Below are 12,957 nucleotides of genomic sequence, written 5' to 3'. Positions count from 1 at the left end.
CTAGATCGTTTGAAGAGACAACGCCCGAGTATGGAGATTTTACTTCAACTCACCACCCTAAACTAATACTGGCATGGCATACTTGTGACATGGAACATTGGCTTAGAGATGGGTTAGAGACGATTACAACCCCTCCAATCTATCGTAGCAGTGCAACGGAACCAGCTTATGTGCTCGAATGCTCTCTTTTCTCTTTCCGAAATTAAAAGAGTCCCAGCGAGAGCAAACTCGCAAAAGTTTGATCAAGTCAGAAGTTGTGCTCGCCGCTTTGGCCCGTGCGATGTTTCAGCTTCGCCCCATTCGTTCAGTAGTGCGTTAGCTGGTGCCCAAGAAACACACCGCTTCGCACAATGGAGCTGGCAACTACGGTTTTATCTTTGCTGTTTGTGATCGCTGCGGCAGTGTTATGGTTTGTGCGCAATCGTTACAATTATTGGAGCAACCGAGGGTTTCCAACCATTCCCAATCAGAAGTTGCTGTTCGGACACGTAAAGGGCATTAATACGAAGCGGCATGCATCGTACGTTACGAGCGAAATCTACCGGGAGCTGAAGAAGCGTGGCGAACCGTACGGCGGGTTCAACATGTTCATCATACCGGCCATCATGACGGTGGATCCGGAGATAATCAAAACGATACTGGTGAAAGATTTTCACATCTTTCACGATCGCGGTCTGTTTAGCTGCCCGGAGATTGATCCCCTTTCCGGGACGCTATTTGCGATGCAGGGCAAGCCATGGAAAATCTTGCGCCAAAAGCTAACGCCCACCTTCACGTCCGGAAAAATGAAGCAAATGTTTGGCACGATTCAGGAGGTGGCGGAAAGGCTAGGCAACTACGTGGACGAGCACCTGGACCAGGAACGGTTGGAAATGAAGGACATACTGGCGCGATACACGACGGACGTGATCGGTACGTGCGCGTTCGGGATTGAGTGTAACACGCTGAAGAATCCAAACTCGGAATTTCTGAAGTACGGCAACAAGGTGTTCGAGCAGAAAGTGTCCACCATGATAAAGATCATTTTTATGCTGATGGTGCGGAAGTTTAACAGCAAGTTTATGGTGAAAATTACCGATGCGGATGTGGAGTCGTTTTTCCTAAAACTGGTGCGCGAGACGGTTGAGTATCGGGAGCAGAACAACGTGAAGCGGAACGATTTTATGAACTTGCTGCTCCAGATTAAAAACACGGGAAAGCTGTGGGAACAGGACGAGGAGCACGTGGAGAAGGGCGAACCAGGGATGACGCTGAACGAGCTGGCCGCACAGGTGTTTATCTTCTTTTTGGCCGGATTCGAAACGTCCTCCACCACCATGAACTTCTGTCTGTATGAGTTGGCGAAAAATTCCGAACTGCAGGAACGGCTGCGGTCGGAAATCAACCGGGCGATCGAAAACAATGGTGGAGAGGTGACGTACGACGTTGTGATGGGTATCGAGTATCTGAATAACGTCGTTGATGGTAAGCTGAACGATTGTGTGTGGAATGTTAACTGTTCTTTTAATACATTAATGTGTGATTTATTTTAGAAACGCTTCGCAAGTATCCACCACTGGGAACGATCACACGTGCCCCGGAACAGGATTACACTATTCCCGGCACGAAGCATGTCATCCCGAAGAGCACTATGGTTCAGATTCCGATCTACGCCCTGCATCACGACCCGGACTACTATCCCGATCCGGAACGGTTCGATCCAGATCGGTTCCGGCCGGAGATAGCAAACGCGAGACCGCCGTACGTGTACATGCCGTTCGGCGAAGGTCCACGCATTTGTATTGGGCTACGTTTTGGCATGATGCAAACCAAGGTGGGTTTGATCACGTTGCTGCGTCAGTTCCGGTTCTCTCCGACGGATAAAACGCCCGACCGTATTCGGTTTATGCCGAACGTGTTCGTGCTGTCACCGGACAGTGGAAACTATCTGCATGTGGAGAAGATTTAGTACAGCAAGGGGAGCAATTTACGCCGCTCTGACTTATCGAATCAAAGCTTTAGGAAGCGCGTTCCAAGCAGCAGTTGTGTGTATGTGATGTGGGCTAATAATAGAACGTTTCTTCTTACAACGCACTCTTACGATCAGCTGTAATGATCGATCGTGCCTGAATACGGACACTGTTCGCGCTGCTAGAGGGTGGCGTCATCGCACCAAATAACTGGCCTTATGTTTACCATATGTTTGTTTTGTTTATATGAATAAATCCGTGTTTGGCAGCCAGCAGTGTGAGGGTCTAATGGTGGAATGTTAACAACTTGTGTGCCGGAAAGAAAATGCGAAGCGAATTCAAGCCTCTATACGAGTTTTATTCTCCTGGTTGGACGCAAAAAAAATATAAGCGTCTGCTGTTGGAAGTAAAACGATTTTTTACCACCGACTGGTAAATTCAGTGTGCGTGAGCACCGTGCGATTTGGTCAATCGGTTTGCCTCAGTTTCGTTTCGGAAGTTGTGGTGGACAGAATCCTCACCATGGTGCTGGTCGAAGTGATATTGTTGAGCGTGGTGTTACTACTTTCGGTTGCTTATCTATTCCTGCGCGAGAGACATAGCTTCTGGCGCAAAAGAGGCTTCCCTTACAAACCCAACCCGAGTTTGTTGTTTGGTCAAATGCAGGGCAATGGAACCACCCGACATGCAGCATACGTCACGCAAGAAATCTACAACTACGCAAAGGACCGTGGCGAACGGTTCGTAGGGTACAGTTTCTTCTTCATGCCCTTGGTCATGGTGTGTGATATTGAGCTGGTGAAAACGATTCTGGTGAAAGATTTTGCCGTGTTTCACGATCGTGGTATGTACAGTAACGCTCGGGTCGATCCACTATCAGCGCATCTGTTTGCCCTGGAGGGTCACGAGTGGCGAGCATTACGCCAAAAGCTTACCCCAACCTTTACATCGGGCCGAATGAAGCAAATGTTTGGCACCATGATGCAGGTTGCGGAAGAATTGCACAGACATCTTCTAGCAAACATTGGGCAAGAGTTGGAAATGAAAGAAATTCTAGCGCGCTTTACCACGGATGTGATCGGTACGTGTGCGTTCGGGATCGAGTGTAATACGTTCCAGTATCCGGACTCAGATTTCCTCAAGTACGGCAAACGCGTGTTCGAGCATAAGCTGTTGGGTGTGGTAAAGATGACCTTTGCTATGCTGTGCAAGGACACGGCGTCGAAGCTGGGCGTGAAGGTTACAGACCCAGAACTGGAGAAGTTTTTCTTAAATCTAGTCCACGAAACGGTTGAGTATCGGGAGCGTAACGATGTGCAGCGCAACGATTTCCTGAATCTGTTACTGCAGATAAAAAATAAAGGATGTCTTGTGGAAGAAGGCCACACGGAACAGCCGGACAGTTTGACCGGCCTGACGATGAATGAGTTAGCGGCGCAGGTTTTTATCTTTTTTGTGGCCGGATTTGAGACGTCCTCTACAGTGATGAATTTTTGCCTGTACGAGCTGGCCAAGAACCCGGATATTCAGGAACGCTTGCGCGAGGAGATCAACCGTGCGATCGGGAGCAACGGTGGCGAGCTAACGTATGAGACAGTGATGGGGAACGAATATCTCGGGCAGGTGGTTGATGGTGCGTATAATTAATTGATTTTTAATAACATAATTTCATTTAAATTGCTTTCTTTTGTTCCAGAAACTCTTCGGAAGTATCCACCGCTGGAAACTACTCTGCGAGTGACTGTCCAAGACTACACGATTCCCGGCACTGAGCATGTTATCCCGCGTAAAGTGGGTGTTCAGGTTCCGGTGTTTGCCATTCATCGCGATCCCGACCACTATCCCGATCCGGAATGTTTCGATCCGGATCGGTTCACGGTTGAGCAGTGCAAGAACCGGCCGGCGTACACGTTTCTACCGTTCGGGGAGGGACCACGGATGTGTATCGGGATGCGGTTCGGGTTGATGCAGATTAAGGTGGGTCTGGTGACCTTAATGCGCACGTTTCGGTTCTTCTCAACCGATCGAACACCTGACCGAATCGAGTTTGACCCGAAATCGTTCATTCTCTCTCCCATCGGGGGTAATTATTTGCGAGTGGAGAAACTTTGAATTTGAATAAGAAATGAAATGAACAGTTGTATGTATTGTTACTTTAAAATTAAGCGACAAAAATGGTGTTTGGTAATCGATGGTCAGTAGGAATAAGGAATGACTCCTGGTTTGTGAGTCCTTCACAAACATCAGCGGAGCACATCTTATCGGATGGTTGCCCGTATTTGGAAAATGAGCACCTTTATCAGCTGATAATACCAAACACGTGCATTACAATAATCGGTGTGAAATTGAGTCACCCACGCAGCACGACTTCAGAAGTCACCGTGTTCCTTATTTGGGATTCGCTATCTTCTTCAAATGCGATAGTGGATTAATCATCCACCTGAAGCAGGCCCCCGTTTCAGTAGGCAACCGAAACGTTAGTCGGTGAGGCAGCATAACCGATTGCATGTGTACGTGTGGGGCTTGTCTGCAAAAGATTGCCAAAACGTAAAAAAAAATTATCTATTTACCTCAAGAAGTCAAAAGTTGCACCGTCATCGTGTAACGCATTGTACGCACACCAATAAATACGTCAAAGTACATATCTGCTCTGAAGATACGCCAAATAAAGAGTACCGCGAGCGGCCTTCGCGTCAGTTCAGTTGCGTGGCATCGCTGAGTGGAGCAAGATGGAGCTTTTGAGTTATGTGTTAACCGCGTTCGTGTTTGTCGTTTCGATTGCGTATCTGTTCCTGCGCAGTCGGCACAACTATTGGCGCGATCGGGGCATTCCTTATGCGCGTGCGAAGCCGCACCTGTTCATGGGACATATGGAGCACTTCAGAACGAAGCACGGAGCAATCATCAACGAGGAGATCTACCGGGATCTTAAATCGCGCGGTGAAACAATCGGTGGCATGAGCTTCTTCATCATACCCGGCTTGGTTGCGGTAGATCCGGAGCTGATAAAAACGATCCTGGTGAAGGACTTTAACGTGTTTCATGACCGGGGTGTCTACAACGACGCGAAGGCGGATCCACTGTCGGCCCATCTGTTCGCACTGGAAGGGCACGAGTGGCGAGTGTTGCGCCAGAAACTAACGCCCACGTTCACGTCCGGCCGGATGAAGCAAATGTTTGGCACGATCCAGCAGGTGGCGGAAGAGTTCCTGAAGTATATGAACGAAAACTGTCACCGGGAGATTGAGATGAAGAATGTGCTGGCCCGGTTCACGACGGACGTGATCGGTACGTGTGCGTTCGGGATCGAGTGTAACACGCTAAAAAATCCGGACTCGGACTTCCGGAAGTATGGCAACAAGGTGTTCGAGCAAGATGCGCTGCTCATGATGAAGTTTGTGTTTGCCATGATGTTTAAGAGCATCGCGAAAGGGATCGGTGTCAAGCTGACCGATGAGGGTGTGGAACGGTTTTTCCTGCAGGTCGTTCGCGATACGGTAGAGTACCGCGAGCTGAACGATGTACAGCGGAACGACTTTATGAACCTGCTGCTGCAGATCAAGAACAAGGGTTACTTGGATGAGCGTGACCTGGTGTCCGCGGATGATGCGAAAGGTAAAGCTGGACTTACACTGAACGAGCTGGCAGCGCAGGTATTTGTTTTCTTCCTGGCTGGATTCGAGACGTCCTCCACCACGATGAACTTCTGTCTGTACGAGCTGGCAAAGAACCCAGATATTCAGGAGCGCCTGCGTGACGAGATCGAGCGAGCGGTCGAGGACCACAACGGACAAGTGACGTACGAAATGGTCATGAACAATCAGTACCTCGACAATGTGATCAATGGTAAAAGGCTACATCTCTTAAATGGACTATGGAAACTTGTTTAACATAACCTTTTCTTGCTGTTACAGAAACGCTTCGCAAGTATCCGCCCATCGAGTCACTCACTCGAGTGCCAATGCGCGATTACACCATACCCGGCACCAAGTACGTCATTCCGAAGGATACGCTCATTCAAATCCCGGTGTACGCCATTCAGCGCGATCCCGAGTTCTATCCCGAGCCAGACCAGTTCAATCCGGACCGATTCCTGCCGGAGGAAGTGAAGCAACGTCATCCGTACGTGTTCCTACCCTTTGGCGAAGGGCCACGGATTTGTATCGGGATGCGGTTTGGAATGATGCAGGCTAAGCTCGGTTTGATCACCTTGCTGAGAAACTTCCGCTTCTCGCCATCGTCACAAACACCGGCCGAAATCGTGTTCGACCCCAAATCGTTCATATTATCGCCTACTACGGGTAATTATCTGAAGGTTGATAAGATATAGAGTTTAGGAAGGTTGTTGCTAGTTGAACTAGACGTTCATCGAATGCGGCAAGAAAAACTGTACTTCCTTACAACACCTATGGAAGACCGCGTATCAGCTTTAGGGTAACACTTTGATAAGCATAAAAAGGAGAAGCTTTCGTTTTAATCACAGTTCCATCAGTGATTACAGTACATATACATAATCTTTAGACATAGTCTGTGTAGTCCAGTTAAATATTTTTAATTTTACTCTAAGTAAAAATCCAATAAACTCACCGTAAGCGTTTTAAGAAATGCACTTTGATTGATTGTCTCTCAGTACCTGATGATAGTGTCAAGTTGTGTCGCTGTGCGAGTAGAACGAACATTTGTTTTTGCCGTAAAAAATAGTAAACCTGTCCAGTAGAGAGATAGTGGCTAAGGCAGACTTTGTGATGGTATGAATCAGGTAAAGTTCAGATCGTCGTTACTCATCGTTTAAGACCTAATGGGGGTTCTACCCCTCGGAAAACCAGTACAAGCTTGATGACTCGATGACAAAGGTTGAGTGGAAACACTTAGACTAAATTCATGGCTCGGACGTTAGAGATTATCATATTATGAAGTAGACAATACGCCAATGTGTTTTACTAGAATGCAGAGAAAATACTTAGAAACAATATAGCACTTCGCGGAGCATACAAATGCTGTTTAATATGTTTTGATTCAAATAAAATATACATAAATAAGAAATAAAAAGAATTTAAACAGATTACAAAAAAAGCTGATTTGAAACTGTTTAACAAGCAAAAGACACAATCCTAATGTTTGGATAAATATAGACAATTAACATAAATAACATGCAAATCCTGATATTAAGCAAGTGAGTACGCAAAAAAAAAACAGGAGAGTGATGCAATTACTCTTGGTATTGACGTTGGGCTGAATATATCGTAACCGTGCCAAAGATGTGTTGATTCTCAAGAACGATAGCTCAAGGGTTATATGTACATAATCCAGCTGTGTCATTGCAGTAATGACGAAGCGCATTTTGCAAAATTCCTTTAAGATTGCGTTGCGCTTGCCGTGTTGCATTATCTAGGATATTGTGATACGGGAATCGATTTTACAGCAGATATCATCGGGTAGGTAAGATATGTAGTACAAATGTCACCTAAAGTTATAGATCATAATTTTGTCAGAAGATGAATAACAAATGTTACATCATACGGGTAGACCGTAATTACCGCACTGTATACGAATGTGGCACGAGATACACAGAGAGAGAGAGAGAGAGCGAGAGAGAGAGAGAGAGAGAGAGAGAGAGAGGGATAGACGACAATGGTAAACAATACAGCATAAAGTGGTGATTTCATCATATCCGTTGTAGAGCTGAAGTTTTATAGATGTATGCGTTATGATCATAAAGAGATCAATTCTTGCGGCATCGCTTTGATAGAGAATAGCAATAGCCACACATTCATAGAACAGCAACACAAAGCATAGGCAACATATGATGGTCGTGTTGATTAACAGACATACACACAGGCGCAATGTTTTGTTTTGTTTGGCTGTCCGTCCACAATGTAGTGAGCAAAAGGTCACAAATACTCTCACGTGTCCAGAATATAGTTTGAATTTTCCATACTGTTTTTAAATAACATGTGACTATTTCGATATTGAACTTTAAAATCGAGTAACATCATCATTTGCGGGAAACGGGAGTCAACGCCCTTCGAACCATCAAGCTCGTGGACGGGGGAAACGTCCAAAATCACAAACCGACTTCACCAACACCACACCAACATCGAATTCGATGGTGTTAGAGGTAAAGATTTCTAGTGCTACACTGAGCGGCTTTCGTCAAGTCATCTCGTCGATAGCAAGGTGTGTAGGTACAATTTGGGCGCTACGCACTTTATCTATGCCTCAGTGCTTCGCTTACAACTTATATATTGGACATCCCCGACGCAATGTTGGTTCAGTTTCGGAAGTGCTGTCAAACATCGTAAGGCTCTCACCATCACCATGGAGCCCATCACCCTAGTGCTGACCGGGTTTATATTCATTGTGTCGATCGTGTACCTGTTTGTGCGCAGCAAGCACAACTTTTGGAAGGACCAGGGCGTACCGTACGCACCGAATCCACACTTTTTCTATGGACACGTGAAGGGACAGTCGCGCACGAGACATGGTGCCGACATTAACCAGGAGCTGTACAAACACTTCAAGCAACGCGGTGTACCGTACGGTGGTATAAGCCTCTTCATAATGCCTTCCCTGATTGTGGTCGACCCAGAGCTGGTGAAGACGATCCTGGTGAAGGACTTTAACGTGTTTCACGATCGTGGTGTGTTTTCCAACCCAAAGGATGATCCTTTCACTGGCAATTTGTTCGGTCTGGAGGGTAATCCATGGCGTTTGTTGCGTCAGAAGCTTACGCCCACCTTTACGTCCGGCCGGATGAAGCAAATGTTCGGCACGATATGGGAGGTGGCGCTCGAGTTGGAAAAGTATATGGAGGAAAACTACAACCAGCCAGAGATTGAGATGAAGGATGTGTTGGGTCGGTTTACGACCGACGTGATCGGTACGTGTGCGTTCGGGATTGAGTGTAATACGCTCAAGACACCCGACTCCGAGTTTCGCAAGTACGGCAACAAAGCGTTCGAGTTGGATCCCGTCACGTTGACGAAGTTTTTCTTCGCCTCCTCGTACCCGCACCTGGCGAGAAAGCTGCACGTTCGCACCACGCAGCAAGATGTGGAAGACTTTTTCATGAAGATTGTGCGCGAAACGGTGGACTACCGGGAGTCGAACAATGTGCAGCGTAATGACTTTATGAACCTGCTGCTGCAGATCAAGAATAAGGGTAAGCTGGACGATCAAGGTACGATCGTGGGCAAGGGTGAAGTTGGCCTAACGCACAACGAGTTGGCAGCGCAAGTGCTTATCTTCTTCCTGGCCGGCTTCGAAACTTCCTCCACAACGTTGAGCTTCTGTCTGTACGAGCTGGCAAAGAACCCGGACATACAGGACCGGCTTCGTGACGAGATCACCGGTGCAATAGATGATAATGGTGGTGAGGTGACGTACGACGTCGCCATGAACATACAGTATTTGGATAACGTAATCAACGGTAAATATGGCTCAGTTAAAGTGGTCTGTGGCGAGAAATTTAATACATTTTTATGGCGTTACTTTTTCTTACTCTGCCTGCACAGAAACACTCCGCAAGTATCCACCGGTTGAGACGCTCACACGCAAACCATCGCAGGATTATGTTATTCCCGGCACCAAACATGTCATACCGGAAGGAACGATTGTGCAGATCCCGATTTACGCTATCCAGCGTGATCCCGATCACTTCCCCGATCCGGAACGGTTCGATCCGGATCGCTTTGCACCGGAGGAGGTGAAGAAGCGCCATCCGTACGTGTTTGTGCCCTTTGGCGAAGGGCCACGCATCTGTATTGGTTTACGGTTTGGGGTGATGCAGACCAAGGTAGGCTTGATAAATTTGTTGCTCAAATTCCGCTTCTCGCCGTCTGCCCGTACGCCCGACCGGGTCGCGTTCGATCCGAAAATGTTCACACTGTCCCCGATAGGTGGTAACTATCTGAAGGTTGAAAAGGTCGTGTAGTGCTATTGCAGGGGGATAATATTAATGTTTTAATGGTAAAAATAAACTATGGAAAATTAAGTGAGTAGTTTTGGTGCTGCTGCATTTGACAGCTTTCGATCTAACGGCTTTCCATAACAAATTTAAATTTTTTGGAGGTTTCCTCAGAAAAAATACGACTCCCTTCTTGACGTACTGAGGAAAACTCGACCTATTAAGTCAATGCGTGAAACACAAGAGAGAAAGATTGAGTTTACAGCCAGAGAGAGAGGGAGAGAGAGAGAGAGATAAAGATAGAGCCTAAGGCAGAGCAATTTTGCAATTCGGTTCATTCATGCATGATACCGACGAATTTAGGTTCGAAACCCGAATCGAGTACTTCCTTATTCTATGCCTTACGAATCGAACTATGAACTTTTAAGCTATAAGCTGGCAAAAAATTGGTTTGATTTGAATATTTCTGTAATTTTTAATGAGAATAAAATATGACTTCACATGTTTTTTGTGTACTTAAAAACGTCTATCGAATGCAATACCATAAAGAATTTGCAGAATAATAATGCGAAACACATTTTCACTGTTCACTTAATAGTACAAATAAAGCTCCTTTTCAAACGATAAATCATAAAGCGCCGCGTGACTGCCGGTGTGTGAGTACTAATCGGTTGATTGAATAATTAATTCAAATTAAATGTTAAAAGTCACCTGCTCCCGGTTCGTGTTTTGAGCGCGTGTCGAGCTTTCAATAGCGCACGTTCCTCGCATATGTTAAGTCATTGCATTCAGCACTTTCTTTTAATGGTGGGTTGAATCTTCATATCACGGTATTGCAAAAAAAAAATCTAGACTTGCGCTGATACCAACACCAGCACAGCTCCGCGGAGATGTTTGTAAATATCGCAGATCGATGACTGGTAAAATTTAAGTTTGGGAACATCTCAACCCAACACCCCAGTCAACCGGCTACTACCTTCCACACGCACACTGTCATGATGTGGCGAATAATCTAAGACAGGCGAGTTTTCTGAGCCACATTGCCTAGCTCCTATATAACATGCCGATCGCCACACGTACCTGCTCAGTTAGTTCCCGCCGTTGGAATCTCGCGAACGAAACATGGAGCTCATTAACGCGGTGCTGGCCGCATTTATCTTCATCGTGTCGACGGTGTACCTGTTCATACGCAACAAGCACAACTATTGGAAGGACAACGGATTTCCGTACGCACCGAATCCACACTTTTTGTTTGGCCATGCGAAAGGACAAACGCAGACCCGGCATGCAGCCGACATCCATCAGGAGCTGTACAAGAAGTTTAAGCAGCTCGGTGAACGGTACGTGGGCATGAGCCAGTTCATCGTACCTTCGGTGCTCGTGATCGATCCGGAGCTGGTGAAGACGATCCTGGTGAAGGACTTTAATGTGTTCCACGATCACGGTGTGTTCAACAACGCGAAAGACGATCCACTATCAGCGCATCTGTTTGCCCTGGAGGGCAATCCGTGGCGTTTGTTGCGTCAGAAGCTTACGCCCACCTTTACGTCTGGCCGGATGAAGCAAATGTTTGGTACGATATGGGATGTGGCACTCGAGCTGGATAAGTATATGGAGGAAAACTACAACCAGCCGGAGATCGAGATGAAGGATGTGTTGAGCCGCTTTACGACCGATGTGATCGGTACGTGTGCGTTCGGGATTGAGTGTAATTCGCTTCGGACACCAGAATCGGATTTCCGCAAGTACGGCAACAAAGCGTTCGAGCTTAATCCGATCATTATTTTAAAGCTTTTCCTGTCCTCGTCATATCCGGGACTGATTCGGAAGCTCCGCTTGAAGATCACTTACAATGATGTGGAAGCATTTTTCATGAAGATTGTGCGCGAGACAGTTAATTACCGGGAGTCGAACAACGTAAAGCGGAACGACTTTATGAACCTGTTGCTGCAGATCAAAAACAAGGGCAAGCTGGACGACAATGATGATGGAACGGTTGGCAAGGGTGAGGTCGGTATGACAGAAGCGGAACTAGCGGCACAGGCATTTGTGTTTTTCTTGGCCGGGTTCGAAACATCATCCACCACGCAGAGCTTCTGTCTGTACGAGCTGGCAAAAAACCCGGACATTCAGGAGCGTCTACGGCAGGAAATTAATCAAGCAATCGACGAAAACGATGGACAGGTGACGTACGACGTCGCCATGAGCATACAGTATCTGGATAATGTGATAAACGGTACGTGAACAGTAGTTAAAAAGCGAAGTGAAATGGTGAACTAATTTTGACATTTTTACAGAAACACTTCGAAAGTACCCGCCGGTAGAGTCGTTGAGCCGTGTACCATCGGTTGACTATCTCATTCCCGGCACGAAACATGTGATACCGAAAAGAACGCTAGTGCAAATTCCGGTTCACGCCATTCAGCGGGACCCAGACCACTACCCCGACCCGGAACGGTTCGATCCGGATCGTTTCACACCGGAGGAGGTGAAGAAGCGCCATCCGTTCACGTTCATTCCGTTCGGCGAGGGTCCTCGTATTTGCATCGGGTTGCGATTTGGTGTGATGCAGACCAAGGTGGGCTTGATAACGCTGCTGCGAAAGTTCCGATTTTCGCCGTCAGCCCGAACGCCGGACCGCGTAACGTTCGATCCGAAAATGATCACCCTGTCCCCGAGTGCGGGCAATTACTTGAAGGTGGAAAAGTTGTAAGACGCTGGCTGCACCCTACTCGGATCACATCCCTTTTGCAAACGTATTGTTCATTATCTGCTGTAAAAGAATAGGAATTGTCGTTTTTTTGTTTTAGAAATAAAAGCTTCATTATTATGAGCAGTGGAAGAGATAAAAAACGTGTATGAAACTGCGCGTTTTGACAGTAACGTGACGAGCAGATTTCGGTTTATTTGGAACAACAAATTGTGGCAGATAAGATACTGCGCTTAAGTCCAGCGCGCGTGGGATGTAAATGAAACAATCAACATAAGCGCATGCGCCTGGAGCTTAATTGAAGTTTGCCAAGCCAAAAGAGAAGACTCATCATCATCAGGTAACGAAGATGAAATGGTATTGTGCGAATCTGTAATGACTGAGCAGTTTTT

The 12,957-nt window shown here is 46.7% G+C and overlaps 6 protein-coding genes across 11 annotated transcripts in view; 5 read left to right on the top strand and 1 right to left on the bottom strand.

The window, feature by feature from the left end:
- Window positions 1-12,957, bottom strand: part of LOC118504404 (sodium/calcium exchanger 3) — a 117,395-nt gene that overhangs the window by 11,757 nt on the left and 92,681 nt on the right. The window lies entirely within an intron of this gene.
- Window positions 283-2,224, top strand: LOC118504408 (probable cytochrome P450 6a14). Its single transcript, XM_036038840.1, has 2 exons — window positions 283-1,464; window positions 1,533-2,224. The coding sequence occupies exons 1-2, from the start codon at window positions 351-353 to the stop codon at window positions 1,946-1,948; spliced, it is 1,530 nt and encodes a 509-aa protein (XP_035894733.1). The 5' UTR covers window positions 283-350; the 3' UTR covers window positions 1,949-2,224.
- Window positions 2,432-4,650, top strand: LOC118504411 (cytochrome P450 6a2-like). The gene is made up of 2 exons (XM_036038844.1): window positions 2,432-3,582; window positions 3,646-4,650. The coding sequence occupies exons 1-2, from the start codon at window positions 2,472-2,474 to the stop codon at window positions 4,059-4,061; spliced, it is 1,527 nt and encodes a 508-aa protein (XP_035894737.1). The 5' UTR covers window positions 2,432-2,471; the 3' UTR covers window positions 4,062-4,650.
- On the top strand, window positions 4,651-6,558 carry LOC118504406 (cytochrome P450 6a2-like). Its single transcript, XM_036038839.1, has 2 exons — window positions 4,651-5,795; window positions 5,864-6,558. The coding sequence occupies exons 1-2, from the start codon at window positions 4,679-4,681 to the stop codon at window positions 6,277-6,279; spliced, it is 1,533 nt and encodes a 510-aa protein (XP_035894732.1). The 5' UTR covers window positions 4,651-4,678; the 3' UTR covers window positions 6,280-6,558.
- On the top strand, window positions 8,115-10,479 carry LOC118504409 (probable cytochrome P450 6a14). The gene is made up of 2 exons (XM_036038841.1): window positions 8,115-9,378; window positions 9,464-10,479. The coding sequence occupies exons 1-2, from the start codon at window positions 8,268-8,270 to the stop codon at window positions 9,880-9,882; spliced, it is 1,530 nt and encodes a 509-aa protein (XP_035894734.1). The 5' UTR covers window positions 8,115-8,267; the 3' UTR covers window positions 9,883-10,479.
- Window positions 10,932-12,738, top strand: LOC118504410 (probable cytochrome P450 6a14). The gene is made up of 2 exons (XM_036038842.1): window positions 10,932-12,091; window positions 12,153-12,738. Exons 1-2 carry the CDS (start codon window positions 10,978-10,980, stop codon window positions 12,566-12,568), a joined length of 1,530 nt encoding a protein of 509 aa, XP_035894735.1. The 5' UTR covers window positions 10,932-10,977; the 3' UTR covers window positions 12,569-12,738.

Source organism: Anopheles stephensi, chromosome 2 (assembly GCF_013141755.1).
Source record: "Anopheles stephensi strain Indian chromosome 2, UCI_ANSTEP_V1.0, whole genome shotgun sequence".
Lineage (NCBI taxonomy): Eukaryota > Metazoa > Arthropoda > Insecta > Diptera > Culicidae > Anopheles > Anopheles stephensi.
Note: the sequence above shows the minus strand (reverse complement) of the source record. Positions and strands in the feature narration are given on the sequence as shown.